At 34.9% G+C, this 16,825-nt stretch overlaps 1 protein-coding gene across 3 annotated transcripts in view; it reads right to left on the bottom strand.

The window, feature by feature from the left end:
* The window catches only part of USP3 (ubiquitin specific peptidase 3), a 93,798-nt gene that overhangs the window by 57,424 nt on the left and 19,549 nt on the right, over window positions 1–16,825 (bottom strand). For 2 of the 3 annotated variants that reach the window (XM_037004183.2, XM_037004184.2), the window contains exons 2-3: window positions 11,670–11,730; window positions 7,708–7,839 (exon numbers count right to left, since the gene is read on the bottom strand). In XM_037004183.2, the coding sequence (XP_036860078.2) occupies window positions 7,708–7,839; window positions 11,670–11,730 (193 nt within the window). Of the gene's footprint in view, window positions 1–7,707; window positions 7,840–10,423; window positions 10,541–11,669; window positions 11,731–16,825 lie in introns of those variants that run through there. The other variant, XM_037004187.2, reaches the window with a different exon arrangement.

The raw sequence follows: 16,825 nt of genomic DNA, 5'->3' as shown, positions 1-16,825 counted from the left end.
ACTTAGGTCATTTCCTTTGGTGTGATTTCCACCTCCACCCTTCACACCCAGCTCCCTGTACAGTGACTTTCAAATTCACAGATATCTGTAGCCAATTAGGCTATAGTATTTGATGTCAGCTCTACTTAAAGTTTCTTCTCTCTTACCTTTCCCTCCCAATCTTCCCTTTCATTTCAATATTACCTGCTTTATGTTTAAATGTAAGCTATCATCCCCTGTACCACCATCTCCCTTTCCCTTCCTCAGTATTTTCCACTCAGCACCATTCACTTGTTTAATGGCAAAAAATTTTCCTCACTGGGTCATCTCCATTTCTTCTTTCTTTCCCCACTCTGCAAAAATGACAACATGCAGCATGGCTCAAGCATTTTCTTGTCCGAAGATTTAAAGTGGGTTTACTTCCTTTTAAAAATTCTAACTTTAGAAATACTTGTTTCCTTCCTATTTTTGCCCTCTACTACATGCCCCCTCTAATTCTAAATTCTAATTCTTAGTAGACACTTAATCTACTAAGAAATCTTCAAACTATTTTCATCAGACTCTCAATCAAGTTAAAAAATAAGCCACAAAAGGAACATCTGCCACCCCCAATATCTTGTTTGTATTAATAAATTATATATACAATAATATGTGCATAGTATAAAGAAGAGTTTTTAAAGAATAAGCCAGAAATGAACTAAACCACTTTAAAATGTCTTGCTATTTGTGGTATCTTCGTACTATTGTTAAACTAATTATCTCAAAGTACAATATACACAGAGGATGATGTTTGACAAAGGTAATGGATATAAATTCATACTTCATTACAGTCTTTTAAAACTTTGTGTTGAAATCATCAGATCTGGTTAGTCTGGGTTTTTATCAAACAATATTTTTACCTTGTAATGTCTGATGAGCTCAAAATAGGAAAGTCTGTCAGCTTGCCTTTTTCTAGTTCACTGGTATTTGCATTATTATTGTTATTGTTATTATCTTGCAGGGTTTGGGGATTTTGGGTAACAGTCTTTTAAATGTGTATACATTTGATGAGGGGTGATTTAGTAAAACTAAGTAAATCCATGTAACTAGGCAGACAAAAAGTGCAATATACTGCAAAACGCAAAAAGTGAACAAGGAAGAGGACACCACACAGGAAGCTCTGATCCGATACTCCGCGTCTAATTCATGACACATGTCCGTCTATCTAATCTACAGACCACTGACATTAAACACTTGCCAAACATTAAACACTTGCCAAAGCTTTTTTTTGAAATAAGTTTTCATAAAAGTCCTCATATTTTTTTCCCATACTCTCAAGTGCATTATTTTGCAGACGGTTGCAGTAAAAACAAAGTCCCCAGCACCCAGCAGGTGCTCAATGAATACTTACTTACTGAATAAAAGCAACTCATCTGCTATTCTGATTTTCTTGGATGTTATTCACATTATGTTTGAGAAGCATCATGTAAATTAGACCCTGTCTCAAGTAAAAGTTTTGAATATAAAAATTTATTGGGAAAAGGGACTGCTTATAATACGAAGTTACCGTCATAAAGAATCTTTCTTTCTTAAATACATTTATTCCTAGACATAGTTTATGGTTCCTGTCATTATGCTAAATCTTTATTCTTTGTTTGGTCATTTCCATGTTTGACTGAGAATGGCTAATGAAAAGAAAGCTATTAGTTTTTGTATATCACTACTTGAAAATTTCTTATTAATTCTAATTGTTGTTTTCTGCTCAAGTCCTTCTGAATTTCTGGGCATTCTATTATATAATTTGAAAAAAATAAGAATAATTTTTCTTCTTTTCCAATACTTATAGCAATAATCTCATTTACTTACTGTCTTATTTCAATGGCTAGAACTGCCAAAATAATTTAATAATAGTGACAACCACAGAAATGATGACAGGAGGTATTTTTGTCTTATTTATGATTTTAATGAAATAGCTTTAGTATATAATGTTTGCCTTCCTTTTTGGGGGGGAAACTATGGTATTTTAATAGTTTCCTTTTATTTCTATATTATTAGTGTTTTTTTAAATCAGAAGTGGCTATTTATAAATGTATTTTTGCTTCTAATAGTATAATAATCTGGGGTTTCCTTTAATAATGAATAGTTGGCAGACTTCAGGTGAAACTAATTCAACAATTATGTAATTTTTCTTTTTAATATATCTTAGATTTGCTTAAGTTATAATTATTTACAACTATTTTAATTAGTTACATTGACTTTATTTTGGAGTTTCTATCAGATTTTTATCTATTAAAGTTTTTGAAAGCTTCATAACATTAATATACTCAATGTTAAACTTTAATAGTTTGAGGCTGCACTGTCTAATATAATGGCTACCAGCCATATGGGATGATTTAAACTTACATTAATTGAAATAAAATAAGATAAACATTCAATTCCTCAATCCCACTAGCCACTTTTAATAGCTCAACTGCTTCCATATTGTATAGCATGGATATCACCCCCAAAACAAAGAAAAAAGTCTCTTTCTCAGCTTTAAAATTCTAAGGTTTTTCTCCATTCCTATTGTTAGTGCTGTTGAAGTTACCCAAGTCATAAAACTCCACATTATATTCCTGAAGAACCAAGAAAATATTCCCAAACCAAACCATCCTTCACCCATCTGACATAAGAAGCAAGCAATCACCATACAAATAAACCTAATTTTTTTATGCAACAGTGAAGAAACAAGTCCTTTAATCTACTGGCTACAAAATGATCTTTATACGGTGTCTTGCCAATGGGTTTCAGGCACGGACAAGTTCACTGTGGATTCAATGAGACCAAAAAATGACAGTGAACATCTTGGAGTGAAAGCGGTTTTTTATACCCAACTTTATTCCCACCATGGCAGGTCAATCACTAGAATCCTGTCCACTCAGAGCAAGTCTGCAGACAGCAAGCGGTCTCTTCTGGGCCTCTCTGCCCGCACAGCCATCTCGGTCTCTGTCCTCCATGCTGCCACCACTCCAGTCTCTGCTCTCCTGCAGCCCAGCAGCCGTGCAGCAGCCATGCCACCGTGTCGCCCAGACCACTGGGCGGAGCTCTTTATATCGAGTCAGCAGTAACATATTACCCACACATGTGTAGTGAGCAAGCCAACCAGGGCCAGATGAGAATCCTGGCCACAGAAACCTTTACTTTACCCACACACAGTGAGTCAGGTATAATACTTACACTGAAAAAAACCCAAAACAAAACTTTTATGCAAAAAGTACCCCTCAAGAAGGGGACAATGACAGATCTATCTGTAAGTTTTGAATTCCTTTTCATTCTTTCAATAATATTTTGATATCCAGAAGCAAATTTGATCTTTGGTTTTACTATAAATGACAGACATCATGCAGGAAAAGTCAAAGCAAAACAAAAAAAAGCCAGACTGATATTCTAGTGACTTCATCTATTTCAAACCAGAAAGTTAAAATCCAGAAGTACTCTTTTAGAAAGCAAGCTTATTTTTAAATTCTTTTATTAAATGATGATTTATCAAGTAAGCTGATGTTGGAAAATGAGAAGAATACCTGCAGAGAATACCCATATCCTATGTTAAAAGTAGACAAGTACCAGATTATTAAGGAAGAAACTTTTCAGACCACTCCTATTAAAGTTTTTTTAACTTCAAAACACTGTTTTTAAATAAACAAAACTTCTCCTGTTCTCTAATCTTTACAACACTGAAAATTTGTGTCCAGTTTATAGTCAACAAAAGATTTTTTCCTTTTAATTTTGAATCACAACTGCCTTTGAAAATGATTCAGTATCAATTTAAGTCCACAATAAGAGCTTTATTTTTATGAATTTTAACTAAAATTGCTATTTGTTACAGGTATCTACAGTCTAAAATACAAGTCTTTCCTCAAGACAAATGAATTGATTCACATTTCATAATGTGTCTTTGTTTGAAAGAGTGCTTTAAAACATCCTGACAGGATGGGAAAAGTCTAGTTACCTAGTTTTAATATTCCTTTCATATTTATGTATTCTCTAAAATTCAGTTATTGTTGATAAGAATCAAAGTTGACAAGACTATGTCAGAAGTAAAAAATTATTGTTCAATATTTAGAACTCCAAATGCATGCCTACATAAGAAAGCAAATAAAAGTTCCTATTTTAATCTGTTTCTTTTCTATCAATTTTAATCTTTGTTCTTTTTTGATACAATAATGTATACCACATAATATTCCATTCATATTGACTGGGGGAGAGAAGACAGAGTGGGAGGAAAGGAAATATTCTTAAGCAATAACACTAAACACTAGCCCTTGTGTGAACTTCTTGGGAAGATTTTCATTGTTACTGAAATCTTCATTTACCTCTAGCTCAGTTAATCTAACTCTTCTCCTAAAGGAGTGGTTTATGGCACAAAACAGAAATGCATAGATAGAGAACAACCTGGTGGTTACCAGAGGAGAGGAGTTTAGGGGAATGGGTGATAAAGGGATTAAAAGGTATAAACTTTCAGTTATAAAATAAAAAAGACACAGGGATGCAATATACAGCTTAAGGAATATAGTTAATAATATTGTAACAACTTTGTATAGTGACTGATAGTAGCTAGATTTATCATGCTTATCATTTTCTAATGTAAATGCTGAATCACTATGATGTACAACTGAAACTAACGTGTACTATCCTTTAATTTTAAAAAATTACTTATTTTGGTCTTGCTTTCCCTCTTTGGGAACAGCGAGCCATTTCACGTTGTTTGGTTTGGTTACTGTGCACTGCTTCTGGAAGCCCTGCTTATACGGGAAGTGAAGGGAACTGCTCTGCAACAAGCTGTCCCCCTTGGGAGGTAAATGAAGTATCTCACATACGCCATGATTTAGCTCTTCTTCAGGTAAAATGTTTTGTGGCTTTTCAGTCCTCCAAGAGGGTCAGAGGATACAGCATTTACATTTGGTGTAACCTTCCCCATTTTTAGAAGAGTCAACTATTAAATCTTTTAAAAACCTATGGCCTACTCTGCACCAGACACTGGGTACTGTGTTAGATAAAAAGATCTGGTATAGGATTCCTGCAGTCCCCAAGGATACTTGCAAATACCTAACACGAAGCAGAAAATGACAAGTATCCCAAGAACTATGAGTTTAGGAGAGATTACATACAGCTCTAACGGAAACTTGATGGGGAGAGTGGGGAGAGTTCAGTGATAACTTCATGAAGGGTATGTAAAGACAGGACAGGGCAGGGGCTCTAGGAAAAGAAAATAAGGGTAGAAAAACTGTAAGCCCCAGCACATGTTCCAACTTCTTTAGAGCACAGAGCACATGGAAAAGGAGCTTTAACATTAGCTAAAGTAAAAATTTTTTGACTACAAGCATAATAATTAATAATCAAATAGGTTAAACCTACTATACCAATATTTTATCTCTGAAATAAACCAGTCTAACCGCAAGAAATTTACGTACAAGGAAAATCTACAAACTAAAATTGCTAAAGTGCTCTGAAAAATAATACACACACCCACACCCATACAGAAAGAAGAACAAAGAAAGGTAAGAGAAGAATGTTAACTTAAAACTACAGCCTCATCAGTTTGCAACTATCAGAGTCCTTTTAGGCCATCAGTGCAATGCTATAGGGCGATTACCATTTGTTCTAACACCCACAAATGATAGGGTGATGTGACCAGCTGCAGCTCCTTTGCTGCATTTCAGAAGCTCTGGTTGTTCACACACTTGCAGCTCTGTATAACTTCACACAAAAGAATGGCAGTTGGCCAAGAAGTCTCTGCCATGGTGCATATTACCCAGGGTTCAAGATGTGCCAAGTGATTTTCAATTCGGCCATGAAACAACATGTATTTTACACTCTATACCAATATAAAATATATTTAATTCAAATTTTAGTTAATAAAGGTTATTCCTCCAAATTGCAACATATGAAGACATTAAAGTATATCTTGCTTTTTAAAAGACTTATGAATACACTTCCACTACACTAAGATAATTCTTAAAATTAGAGTTACTAATTTCCTCGTTATCTTACCAAAGCTAGAAAACCCACTCTGCAAATTTGTTAAAGCACACAGAGATTTATTGTATTTCCAAACTTACTCATTGAGCATTTCATGCACATTGCTGACAAAAATCAAGAAGAATGAATGTTTGCCACATCTGGTACATATAGCTGACATCATCTACAAGAATGATTGTGAGGTTGGTACCTAAGGAATGATCTTAATTTCTGGGGTATAAGAGAAATACTTACAACCTTACAGAGATACATGGTTCTGTCAGTTAGGCAACTATGTTATTCTAGTATATAAGTTTCCTAACACAAAGGGGAAAAACTAATGAGAACACATCAATAGCCTGGTTAATGCTTAACTTTTCATAGGAAGAACTGTTTTACAAGAACAAATAACAGTAACTTGAGTGAGCACTAGTCCTTCTATGAAGATCTTGGGAAGGTTTTCATTTTTACTGAAATGTCTACCTACCTTGGATTTCTCTTCAACATCTGGACACTGTCCACAAAAAAGCTCACTGAAATAGTAGTGATCTGAATGACTGAACCTTAGTGTATTTTATTCAATAGTCACAATTTAGTAATATTAAACCTGTAAAATTTTAAAAGACTTGGGAAGCTAACTTTTTTTCCTTCCTTTTGATGGATACCTTTCTATAATTATCAACTGAGGATGATTTAGAAAGGATTAGAAAGTGTGAATCAAAAGTGATATTTGGACTTTAAATTGTCAACCCTGCCCTGTACTGCCTTCATGTGACAGTCAAGCAAAAAGTATGGGGGGGGGGGGACCCAAAGAGATCCTTTAAATGGATTTTTTATTCTTTTAATATCAAAAACCTCTTGAATTGAGGGTAAACTGATTAAAGAAAATAGAAGAATTATTCATCATAATTCACTAGTCAAGGAAAGAAATTTGCTTCACACTGAAGTTAAAACTGCAAAATATACTGACTTCCTGAGCATACCAAATGGATATAGATTGTTAAACACCACTGTAAACTAAATAGCCTAGTTCTAACTACTACAGTCACAAAAATAGATACTTAATTGTCATTTATATGAAACACACACACACACACACACACACACACATATATATATATACACATATATAACAAAGAGAGAACAGGGCCCCCAATCTCCTTTTTAAAGGATGTGATACTTTTAAAAAATAGCCTGAAAGACTACACACGAAATTCTCGACATTTGTCTACAGGAAAGTAGAAGAGGAGAATGGAACTACACTGGGACAGGGGAGACTGTCAAAATAATTTTTTAAACAAAGAAGTTAAATTTTTAAGATTGCATAACAAATGTTAACTGGACAGTAGGAACAAGTTTGTTTTGTTTTTTAACATGGGTTTTTATCATATTATTCTTCAATTAAGAACAAAATCCAAAAAAAGAAAAGGCAGTATAAATGTACAAAAACAAAGAAATGTCTACTTTCCGTTGCGCTGCAGTTTATTGGGATGGACAAGTAACAGGGTCGGGGGGAGGGGGAGAAGATGAGACCTAGAAGCTGAAAGGAACAATGCTAAGTAAAATCTCAATGAATGAGAACAGGCATTCCTGATGGCTCCAGTCCCATGCAAGCTCTCACAGGACTAAAAGGAAGAAAGTGCAGTGGCGATTGGCTTAGCTTCACGGGGGAGGGGTAAGAGCAAGGAAGATGAGAAAACACTTGCACAGGCAGAGAAAGGAGTATCATTTCCAGAAAATACCAGTACTTACCAATATGTACTATAGCTACTGCAGTCCATACACACTGTGTGCTGAGCTTTATCTTGCTTTTCTGATTTCTTATGGTTGGTTAAGGGTACTTGTGCATCTTCATAATGTTTTTTGGCATGGCCATTCACATACCTTACAAAAACCAAATGAAAATCTACTTTAATTATTGCTTTGGAAGTTAAAATAGTAGATGATAAAATTAGATCAAATCATAATGAGGAAGAACCTGCCTTATAAGAGCTTTCAATCCTATAAGAGCATTCAATCTTTATTAAGGTGAATACTTAAAATAAGCTCCTTTTTTCAATCAGATATGATAGTCAACTTTTAATTATACACAAGACTAGGGCCAGGCAAGGAAAGGCATTATCTATGCATATCAGTTTCAGTACCATTGATATGATCACTTACCAACTCCTTTTCTGATGCTTTTGCTATAGCTTTTTTCTTTTTTTAAGCTTTTCTCAGACTAGTAACCTCCAATTCAGATTATCAAAGACAAGCTTTGTAAACTAAATTGCTCAACCACTTCCCACAGAGCCACAGGCTTGCTTTGGATTGCTAATATAAAATATGAGAGTCAGATATGGAAGCAACATAATCTTCCATCTCTTTCTCATCAATATGGCTTCAGAACTTTTACGTGAATGCTGAACAATCAGCTCCACTCATATGGAAACACGTCTGTTCAGAAACAGCCCAAACAAAACAAATCATCGTAAGGTTATATAAACTGTTATTTCTGTACATGGACAAAGATAATCAAAGGTAGACTATATTCATAAAAATTCTGTAACACTTTCGAACTCAAATTTAATAAATCACCATATTAGGAAAAGCAAAATGAAACTGAAATAAAGGCTCATAAGCACATAGTGTGCATCCCAATTCATCCATACTTTCATCTAAATACTGTGCAATGCTGTACCTGACTACCACTGTGAAGACCACTGTACAACACAACTTCACAGTTCCTAAAAAGCAATGTATAGAAGGCAAAGTCTAACTGAAAACTCAACAGTCAAAATGAATGTTGTTTAAATGACACCCAAAAAAATATACTTGGAGAGTTAAGATGACATTTATGTCAGGAAGAGCCTGAATTATACCCAGGCAACACTTACCTTGGGGAAAGTAGGATAGTTGTGCTAAGTAGGGACAATGAACTTCAAGCCCTGATTTCATACCCAGGAGAATGGGAAGCTCGAGGCTCTACTAACCTCAACTTAGAATCTGGTCATGTTTTTCCCCTATTTTCTCATTATAATAAACATAACCAATGCTTGTTAGGTATCTGCGTCCTCTGTCCACAAAAGTGTACTAAAATAAATTTTAAAATAAAATGATCCAGCCTATAAGCTGAAAAACTAGATTTCCTGGATTCAAAAGTAGGCTTTGCCACATGAATGGCCAGGTGGGCTTGGGTGAGTTACTTAACCTCTCTGTGCTTCTGTTTCCTCATCTGTAAAATGGAGGTGACAGTACTTACGACATGAGCTGTTGGGGGATTAAATTAAATAATCTATGGCTCAGAGTGAATGAATGAATGTTAGCAGTTGTTTTATTTATATTTTCCTTCATGTGCTTCACTACTATTTATTCAGAATCCAAACAACATAATTGCTTAGAAAGTGGTCACACTAAGACTTTGAGATAACACATTGCACAGGCCAAGAAATACCCAATATTTAATTTCAAAGGTAAACTCCAAGGTAAAAACCAAATTCTAATCGGCTCAATTTCCTATGCTTACATATAATTTATACTGTGCCACAAAAAAAATAGTAATATTTATGGGAAGTACCTTCAGAATTAAGGAAAAAGCAATACTGAACAATAACAATAATAATAAAGACATTACTACTTTTAACTCTTTAAAAACTGATCATCTATGCATGTTCATATAGTTCACTTAGCCATCACACTGCAGTCTCCAAATGTACTAGATGTTTAAATGGTTATTGTAAATGTCAATGATAAAATAACAAGTACATTACTGCTAACATTAAGATCAATATTTTGGCTAACACTCAAATATGTCAGTCAGAAGTTAACAGTTATGTATAAACTGGCTACCATAAAAATAAATATTTCCCTCATCTAATTTTAGGTCTTAACTAAACAATTTGGTAATGAAAAAGGAAAAGTGTCAAAATACATATGTCATGGATTTTTAACAACAATCACAAAAATTTGAAAAATAACTTAAATGAGACGGTGTCATGAAGACCAATAGAATACATAACCCAAATATGCTACTGATAAACTATGTTTCCTAGTTGAAAGAATATTCAAGACTTCGCAGAAGACAAGTGATCTAAAATTACTGAAAAATCAGAATCCTTGGCAATCAACACCGAAGATTACATGATAAAAGAAAATTAAACAATCAGCTAGAAGATCCAAATGCAGACTACTCTCATTTCTTTAACCTACTTAATCATATTTCTCTGAAACTACGCCAACTTTCTAAATTTGATATTGCTTGCAATTAGAAACAGACACCTGTGAAGTCTAGAAAATTTTCAATTTGTTTATCCAAAACCTATTTAGAGAACTGTTTGTTTCTTGCTATTCAGAACATTAATCTCTCCAATTTTTGAGAGTTTGTAGGCCTTTATGTTGGCATACGACCTTCAGGATTTGGGCTGCAGAGCACACTCTGAGACAACTGGAGAACATTACTATATAAAGTTTATGGCATTATGATTCTCACCTCTCAAAATTTAGGAGAGGAATCTGTCTCTTCAAGTGTAGGGCTTAAGTGCTTCTAACTTTTCTTCTTTTTTAAAAAAATGTTATCTGTACAAAGTATTTTCAGGTTCCCCAAATCCTAGAGATTTCAAAACCACAACAACCACAATTAACATAAGGCAGTTAACATGTTCCAAAGGTACTCTTAAGTGTGCATGGAAAAAATGCTCAATTTCAGGACTCGAAATGCGAAAAATGAAAACTTAACTGAATGAAGATGCTCTTTTCATGCAATGAAGGTTTAAAGATAACAATGGAGAAACAGTCCTAATAAACACAATACAGATTTCAGCCTGTATCATTTAGTATGATTTCTCATCCCCTTGCTACTAAGCTATTAACTTCTGAAGTAAATTCAAAGTAGATTTTCTAAACTGAGAGAGCAAGTGAAATAAATGTGCTACTGCCAAGCTAAAAAAGAACACAAAGGTTGGTATTTATTTGAGTTTGTGTTAGAAGAAAAATTACTTAAGTATTTAAGTACATCATTTTCAAGTGAGGAACTGGGAGGAAATGCTCACGCTTAACTTGAGAAACTGGGGGTTCGAGGTTGGGGGTGGCAGTGTTAAATCCCTGGAAGGCAAAAATGTTCTAAAGGAACAATGAAACATTTGATACAACTTAGACAACAATTAATAATGAACTCCACAGCTAGATCATTTTCAAGGGAATCCCTTTATCTGTAAACATTTCAGTGTTTTGTTTTTTCAGAAGAATGATGTGATATCTGAGATTTGATTGAAAAGTCAGTAAAGGTGGGGACAGGATAGGTAATAGGTGAACAAGAATGGCTATGTGTTGATAATCTTCGAAGCTGGGTGATGAAAATATGGGGAATTATAGTATCCCTCAACTTTTGTATATGCTTAAATTTACCAAAATAAAATGTTTTTAGAAACAATCATAAGGTAAACTTTAATTTAAAGATTTCAAAGTTCCCATATTTCATCTTTTTAATCAAACATTACTAGAGTATCTTGATCATCAAATTAATTCTTCTGATTATTAATATAAAAGGTTTTCCCCCCTAGATTTCCCTCAGTTGTATCACTGAACAGTTTCAATTGGGAGAGGGAAGCCCTACAGAAAATTACACTGCGATAAAGTGATGGTACTAAAAAAATCCAAATCAATAAAACTTTGACATAAGGTTAAAGAGAACTTGAAAAAAGCAAGTAGGGTAGTGAAGTAACACGTATGTCACCTACCTTCCACAGTGGACACTTGAACAAGTCAAACAGACCCAGGGACTTTTGTTGGACCGGCACACTAATAAAAAGAAAAATACACAATAAACCACTTGTAGCATTTTATATCCCAATTTCTCCCCTTATCTGTAATATCATATTCTTGATTAAGTTATAAATTCTACAGCTGCCTACATATACTGAAATCACAAATTCATGCTTTGTGAGTCTGTTTACATAGAATGGCTGCCTAATTAAAGTTATATTGAAAATAATTTAAATGTACATCCACAACAGCTGCTCATTTTAATTGTTGACTCAACCCAAATAGTTTAATCACAAGTCAAACACATATACACTTTTTTCCTTTATTACTTATTCCTCTTTACCAGTCTCTAACAAGTTAATGAATCTATTTTCTCATTAAAAAACATTTTTAAGTCTAATTTTTTAATCACATTTCTTTGCCATACAGATTACATATACTATAAATGACAACTCTTTCAGTTAGTTTATTTAGTGAGAAGAATAACCTAAGGATACAATTAAGAAGACTAAGCCCAGTTCTTCCCAAATTAATCTCTCAGTTGCATGTAATTCTATACACGACAATTGCATAAAATTTTTACTAGGGCATATTCAGGACATTATTTTAGTTTAAGTATTATAGGGGTGGAACAGGCAAGAAGGTGTATGGAAAGTATTTAACTATCAAATATTGCAATCTTTCATGTTGTTTACTCATTTAATTTTTTAAAAATCCAAAGAAACACACAGTGATTTTCAAAAGGGATGGGCATAAAAATCACCTCAAAAGACAAGCAGTGACTCTATAGCATCTTACTATGCTGATGGACAGTGACTTTAATGGGGTATGTGGTGGGAACTTGATAATGGGGGGAAATCTAGGAACCACAGTACTGCTCATGTGATTTTATATTAATGATACCAAAATTTTAAAAAAATCACCTCAAAAGCTTTTTCAAAATACATGTTTTACTCAGGCAGAGATAACTATATCGGGGTGGGCAGAGGACAAAGAACGGGTATTTTGAGAAAATCAGCTTCCAGGTGACACCTTAATACAACCCCTTGAAAACCACTGGTCAGCCTCTTATGGGCACCACAGCACAATCACATATTCAGTATGACAGTAAATGTGCCTGACACATAGTATGTGCTCAATAAACATTTGTTGAAAGAAAGTTTGAATTTTCTAGTTTAGGGTACCAAGCTCTTCCAAGATCTGTTCCCTACTATACTGCTCTTGCTTATTAGCATTCATTATCACAACAGGCCTTTGTTTTTTATGAAGAAAAATTATCCAAAACTGGAAATGAGGTGAATGAAGAAGCCCTTTCAGTGCATAATCAATCTTGTTTCATAGGTCCTCCCAAAGATAATTATAGTACCATCATACGACCTGCTGTTTACTGTTGATAAGGATGCAAATTCTATGAGGTTACAGGTTAACTTGCAGATTTTTATTTGGTAAAGGTAATTTCTGTCTAGCATATTTCAAAGGTTATGGTTTTACTAGCCTGTAGGACATCAACCAATTTTGTATCTAGTTTAGCAATTTATTTCAATGTTCTTTCTTCAGTGTCTACGTACACTCACTCACTTCCTCAAATGCTCTCCCAATCAGCTTTACCATCCTGCTGGTTCCGCATTAATGAGTTAGATCTTTGAAATGTGTTCATTCTGTGTTAGTGTAGGAGGGGAGAGGTGGCAAGAAGTAATACTGCCTGCGGGTTCTGCTTGCTGGCTGTCATAGTGCTCTAACTCTTTTTGAATATGAAAACTTTGAGTGGAACAATTCCCTTTCAGTTCGCCAAGGGCCCTACCTCTCTGTAGGGCATTCACATATTTACAATAAGTGCCAGGGACATCCTGAAGGCAATGGAGTTTTTTCCTCAGCTGGGCCCCATTTTGTTATATGTGCATGTACATGTACACTGCATGATAGAAAGGCTAAGAAAGGCTAAATACTTGCCAAGCTGCTAACATTAGGCAGCAACATGAGAAGACTACCGTGAGGGAGACTGTTGACTTTTTATTTGTATACCCCGTGGCTTTTTATTTTTATCAACAAAAATGTCATGTTTTTACAGTTTGAAGAGAAAGCCCCACAAAGTATTTTTTTAAAAGAAAAATAAATTACAACACAGCTTACTTGAAACAGGTATTCATGGTTTGAGATAGAATTTGGAGGATTGACAAATTATGAAATTCATAGTTTTGTCTCTCCAGCAGATCTTTTCCTCTTAATAAATGCTAAGAAATCTTGTAAGTTAATCTGGAGGGAAAAAAACTATTGAAATTTAATACTATGATGAAATAAGTAATTATGCTATAATAAGTCTGAGCCCAAGTTTTTAACTATCTAGAATTTTTTTAATTATGAAAAATATTTTCTCTCTCTTTTTTTTTAGATATTTTCTTTTACAAAAGAAAATTGAGAGCAAAAGCACTTACTTTGGTGTTTTTCCTACCAAGTATTCCTCTTCTCCCTTATGGTTGCAAATATTTTGTGATCTAATTTTTCCACTATCAGAATACTGAATGCATTTCTTCATGCTATTGAATTTAGAACAGTGTATTCTAAATTTAGTCCTATAATATCTCAATTATCTCAAAGTTTTATCAGTTTACTAATTTCTCAATTTAAAAATTTTTAAAAGGTACCCTAATTGCTGAAAGGAGGAAAGAATGGGGAGTAACTACTTAACAGGTATGGGGTTCATTCTGGGGAGATGCAAATGTCTTGGAACTTGATAAAGGTGGTGATTGTGCATGTATGAAATGGCACTAAACCGTTGTTTAAAATGGTTATGTTATGTTATGTGAACTGTACCTCAGTAAAATAGATAATAGGTACTTATGACAGGGATGAAGAGAATAAAATGAAATAAAGTATTTTCAAAAATACTGTAAACAAGTGACTGTGCCTTTTAATAAATCTCAAAAAAGACTTTGTTTTCTGACTCAAGAAACCTGATTCTTTGCTGCTCACCTCATGAGCATGGCTACACTCCTTCCTTGAGTGTGTATTTTACATTACTAAACTACTCTGCATGGAAGGAAGGAAAGAGAAGGGGAGAAGGGGAGGAGAGGGGGAGGGAGGGGAGGGGAGAGGGGGGAGGGGAGAGGAGAGGGAGGGAGGGGAGGGGGAAGGGGGAGGGGGGAGGGGAGGGAGAAACCCGATTTCTTCTATAACGAATATTTACAGTAAGAAAGTTAAGACTTAATGTGTGATAGGGTAGTAGTAGGTCTTGGCTATTTAAAAGACAGTACTCTCTGTGGGCTTAATACTCACACTGGAAAAACGTGAAGGCTGGAAGCTATGGAGAATAGGGCATGATGGGGCATTCTGAAGCCATTTATTACTTTGCTTTGGGGAGTACTCACTGTGTTTACATATATCTTATCCAAATTAAGAACTTTTAACATACCCCAGATAATTATAAAATAAAGTGAAAAAGTATTGGCTTTAAATTAAACTAACTCTCAATTATTGTTAAGAATAGAGCAGGTCAAAGCATGAATAAAAGAATACTACAAATAATTTTAAAATGTCTTAATTTAATCACCTAAGGAGAAATGTCTTATTATAAAAGGTAGTCTCAATTTACAGACAGATGAGTTTCAAAGCTTTATTTGTGTAATAAAACCATACATAGTCAATAAAAATATTTTAAAGCTACAAATATACTATCTATTCAGCAAAGCATAAAAATATTAAACAAGAGGGGTTTTTTAACCTTAAATGCTGGTACTTGAAAGAAAAAGAGTAATAAGGATGGAAACTTGTAGAAGTTCAAAAAGATAAGTCTAAGGACTTACAAGGGCTCCTTTTATTAAGCCTGATTACACCTCAAGGTATGCAGTATACTTTTACACTATTACACTTGGTCACAGCAGCGTCACTGGGTCTCATAAATGGAGTCTTGTCTTCTTTGACTCAGATTTAAAATGTACTCAGGGTTACTCTCTCCTCCAGCAATCCCTCCCATTTGCTTCGATTCTTCCAACCCCAAGCTTTACCTCTTCTCTCAGCTCCTGGGCATCTCAGCCCAGAGGTTGTTAGTAACAAGGCTCCCTCCACTCTCCGCTATTGGCTATGGCCTCAGACTGTCCTTTGGCTCCATTCTCACTTTTTAGCCACAAGCTCTGCCAGTTGGCAAAAGGGCCTTTTGCAGGGAGTGGAGAACCCTCTCCAGAGCTAGGGCCATTCTCCGGAATGCAGAAGCTATAACACATGCTGGGCTGGGGATGGGAGGGAGGTGCCCAGCCTCTAAGACATGTATTCATGTATTCTTCCTAAAGCCCCCAAAAGTTGTTACTCTTGGAAACCAGGAGGTGAGAACTAACAGGGAAAGGAGACAGAGAAAGGTATCCAGGTGTCCAAGTGACCTACGGACCAAAGTGGTTTGGCTCCCTACTATTCCCACAAAGGGAATAGTATTATGTTCCTTTACCAAGAGATCAACAAGGGCAGAAAATTAGGGAGCTCTGTGCTTAAAGGGGCCTATTTACACGTGAATGTTGTCAGGTTGTGTTCAGAAGGAGTTCATAAGACAAAGATGACATCCACATTGAATATAATATTCTTTTCACATAAACACTGATCTTCAATATGCTTGGTATCCACTACATTGAACCTAATAATAAAGAGTGCATTTGACATTCAAAGCCCATCAACAAGTGTCCTAGAATTCTAATAATTTTTTGATAAAACATCAAGTACTAGTGCTTACTGATACAACTCAGTCACTGTCTACACACACAAAGTCGTTCAGGCGCACAGCATTGAACCGCAAGTCATTTATAGTGCACCCATTATTCAATAGTTGCTTCAACTGGCAGAGAGGCTCTTCATCTTCGTAAGAATTTAGAAAGGTGAGCATCCGATGACTAGGATTCTAGTGTCCGTCATGTACCATTACTAGCTACAGAACTGAGAACATCATTACTATTCTGGGCCTATTTCTTAACTGTAAAATGGAGATGAGTATATCCCCTCTAATTATGAAGTTATTCAAAGATCACAAGGCAAGAAATAGATGAAACAATCATGTCATCCTCCCAAGAAAAAATTCTTCCAACTCCACTCTCCACCTAATTTTCTTAAAAGACTTAACAAAACGATTAATTGCTAATGAAGTGTAATTTTC

Source organism: Manis javanica, chromosome 8 (assembly GCF_040802235.1).
Source record: "Manis javanica isolate MJ-LG chromosome 8, MJ_LKY, whole genome shotgun sequence".
NCBI classification, from domain to species: Eukaryota; Metazoa; Chordata; class Mammalia; order Pholidota; family Manidae; genus Manis; species Manis javanica.
Note: the sequence above shows the minus strand (reverse complement) of the source record. Positions and strands in the feature narration are given on the sequence as shown.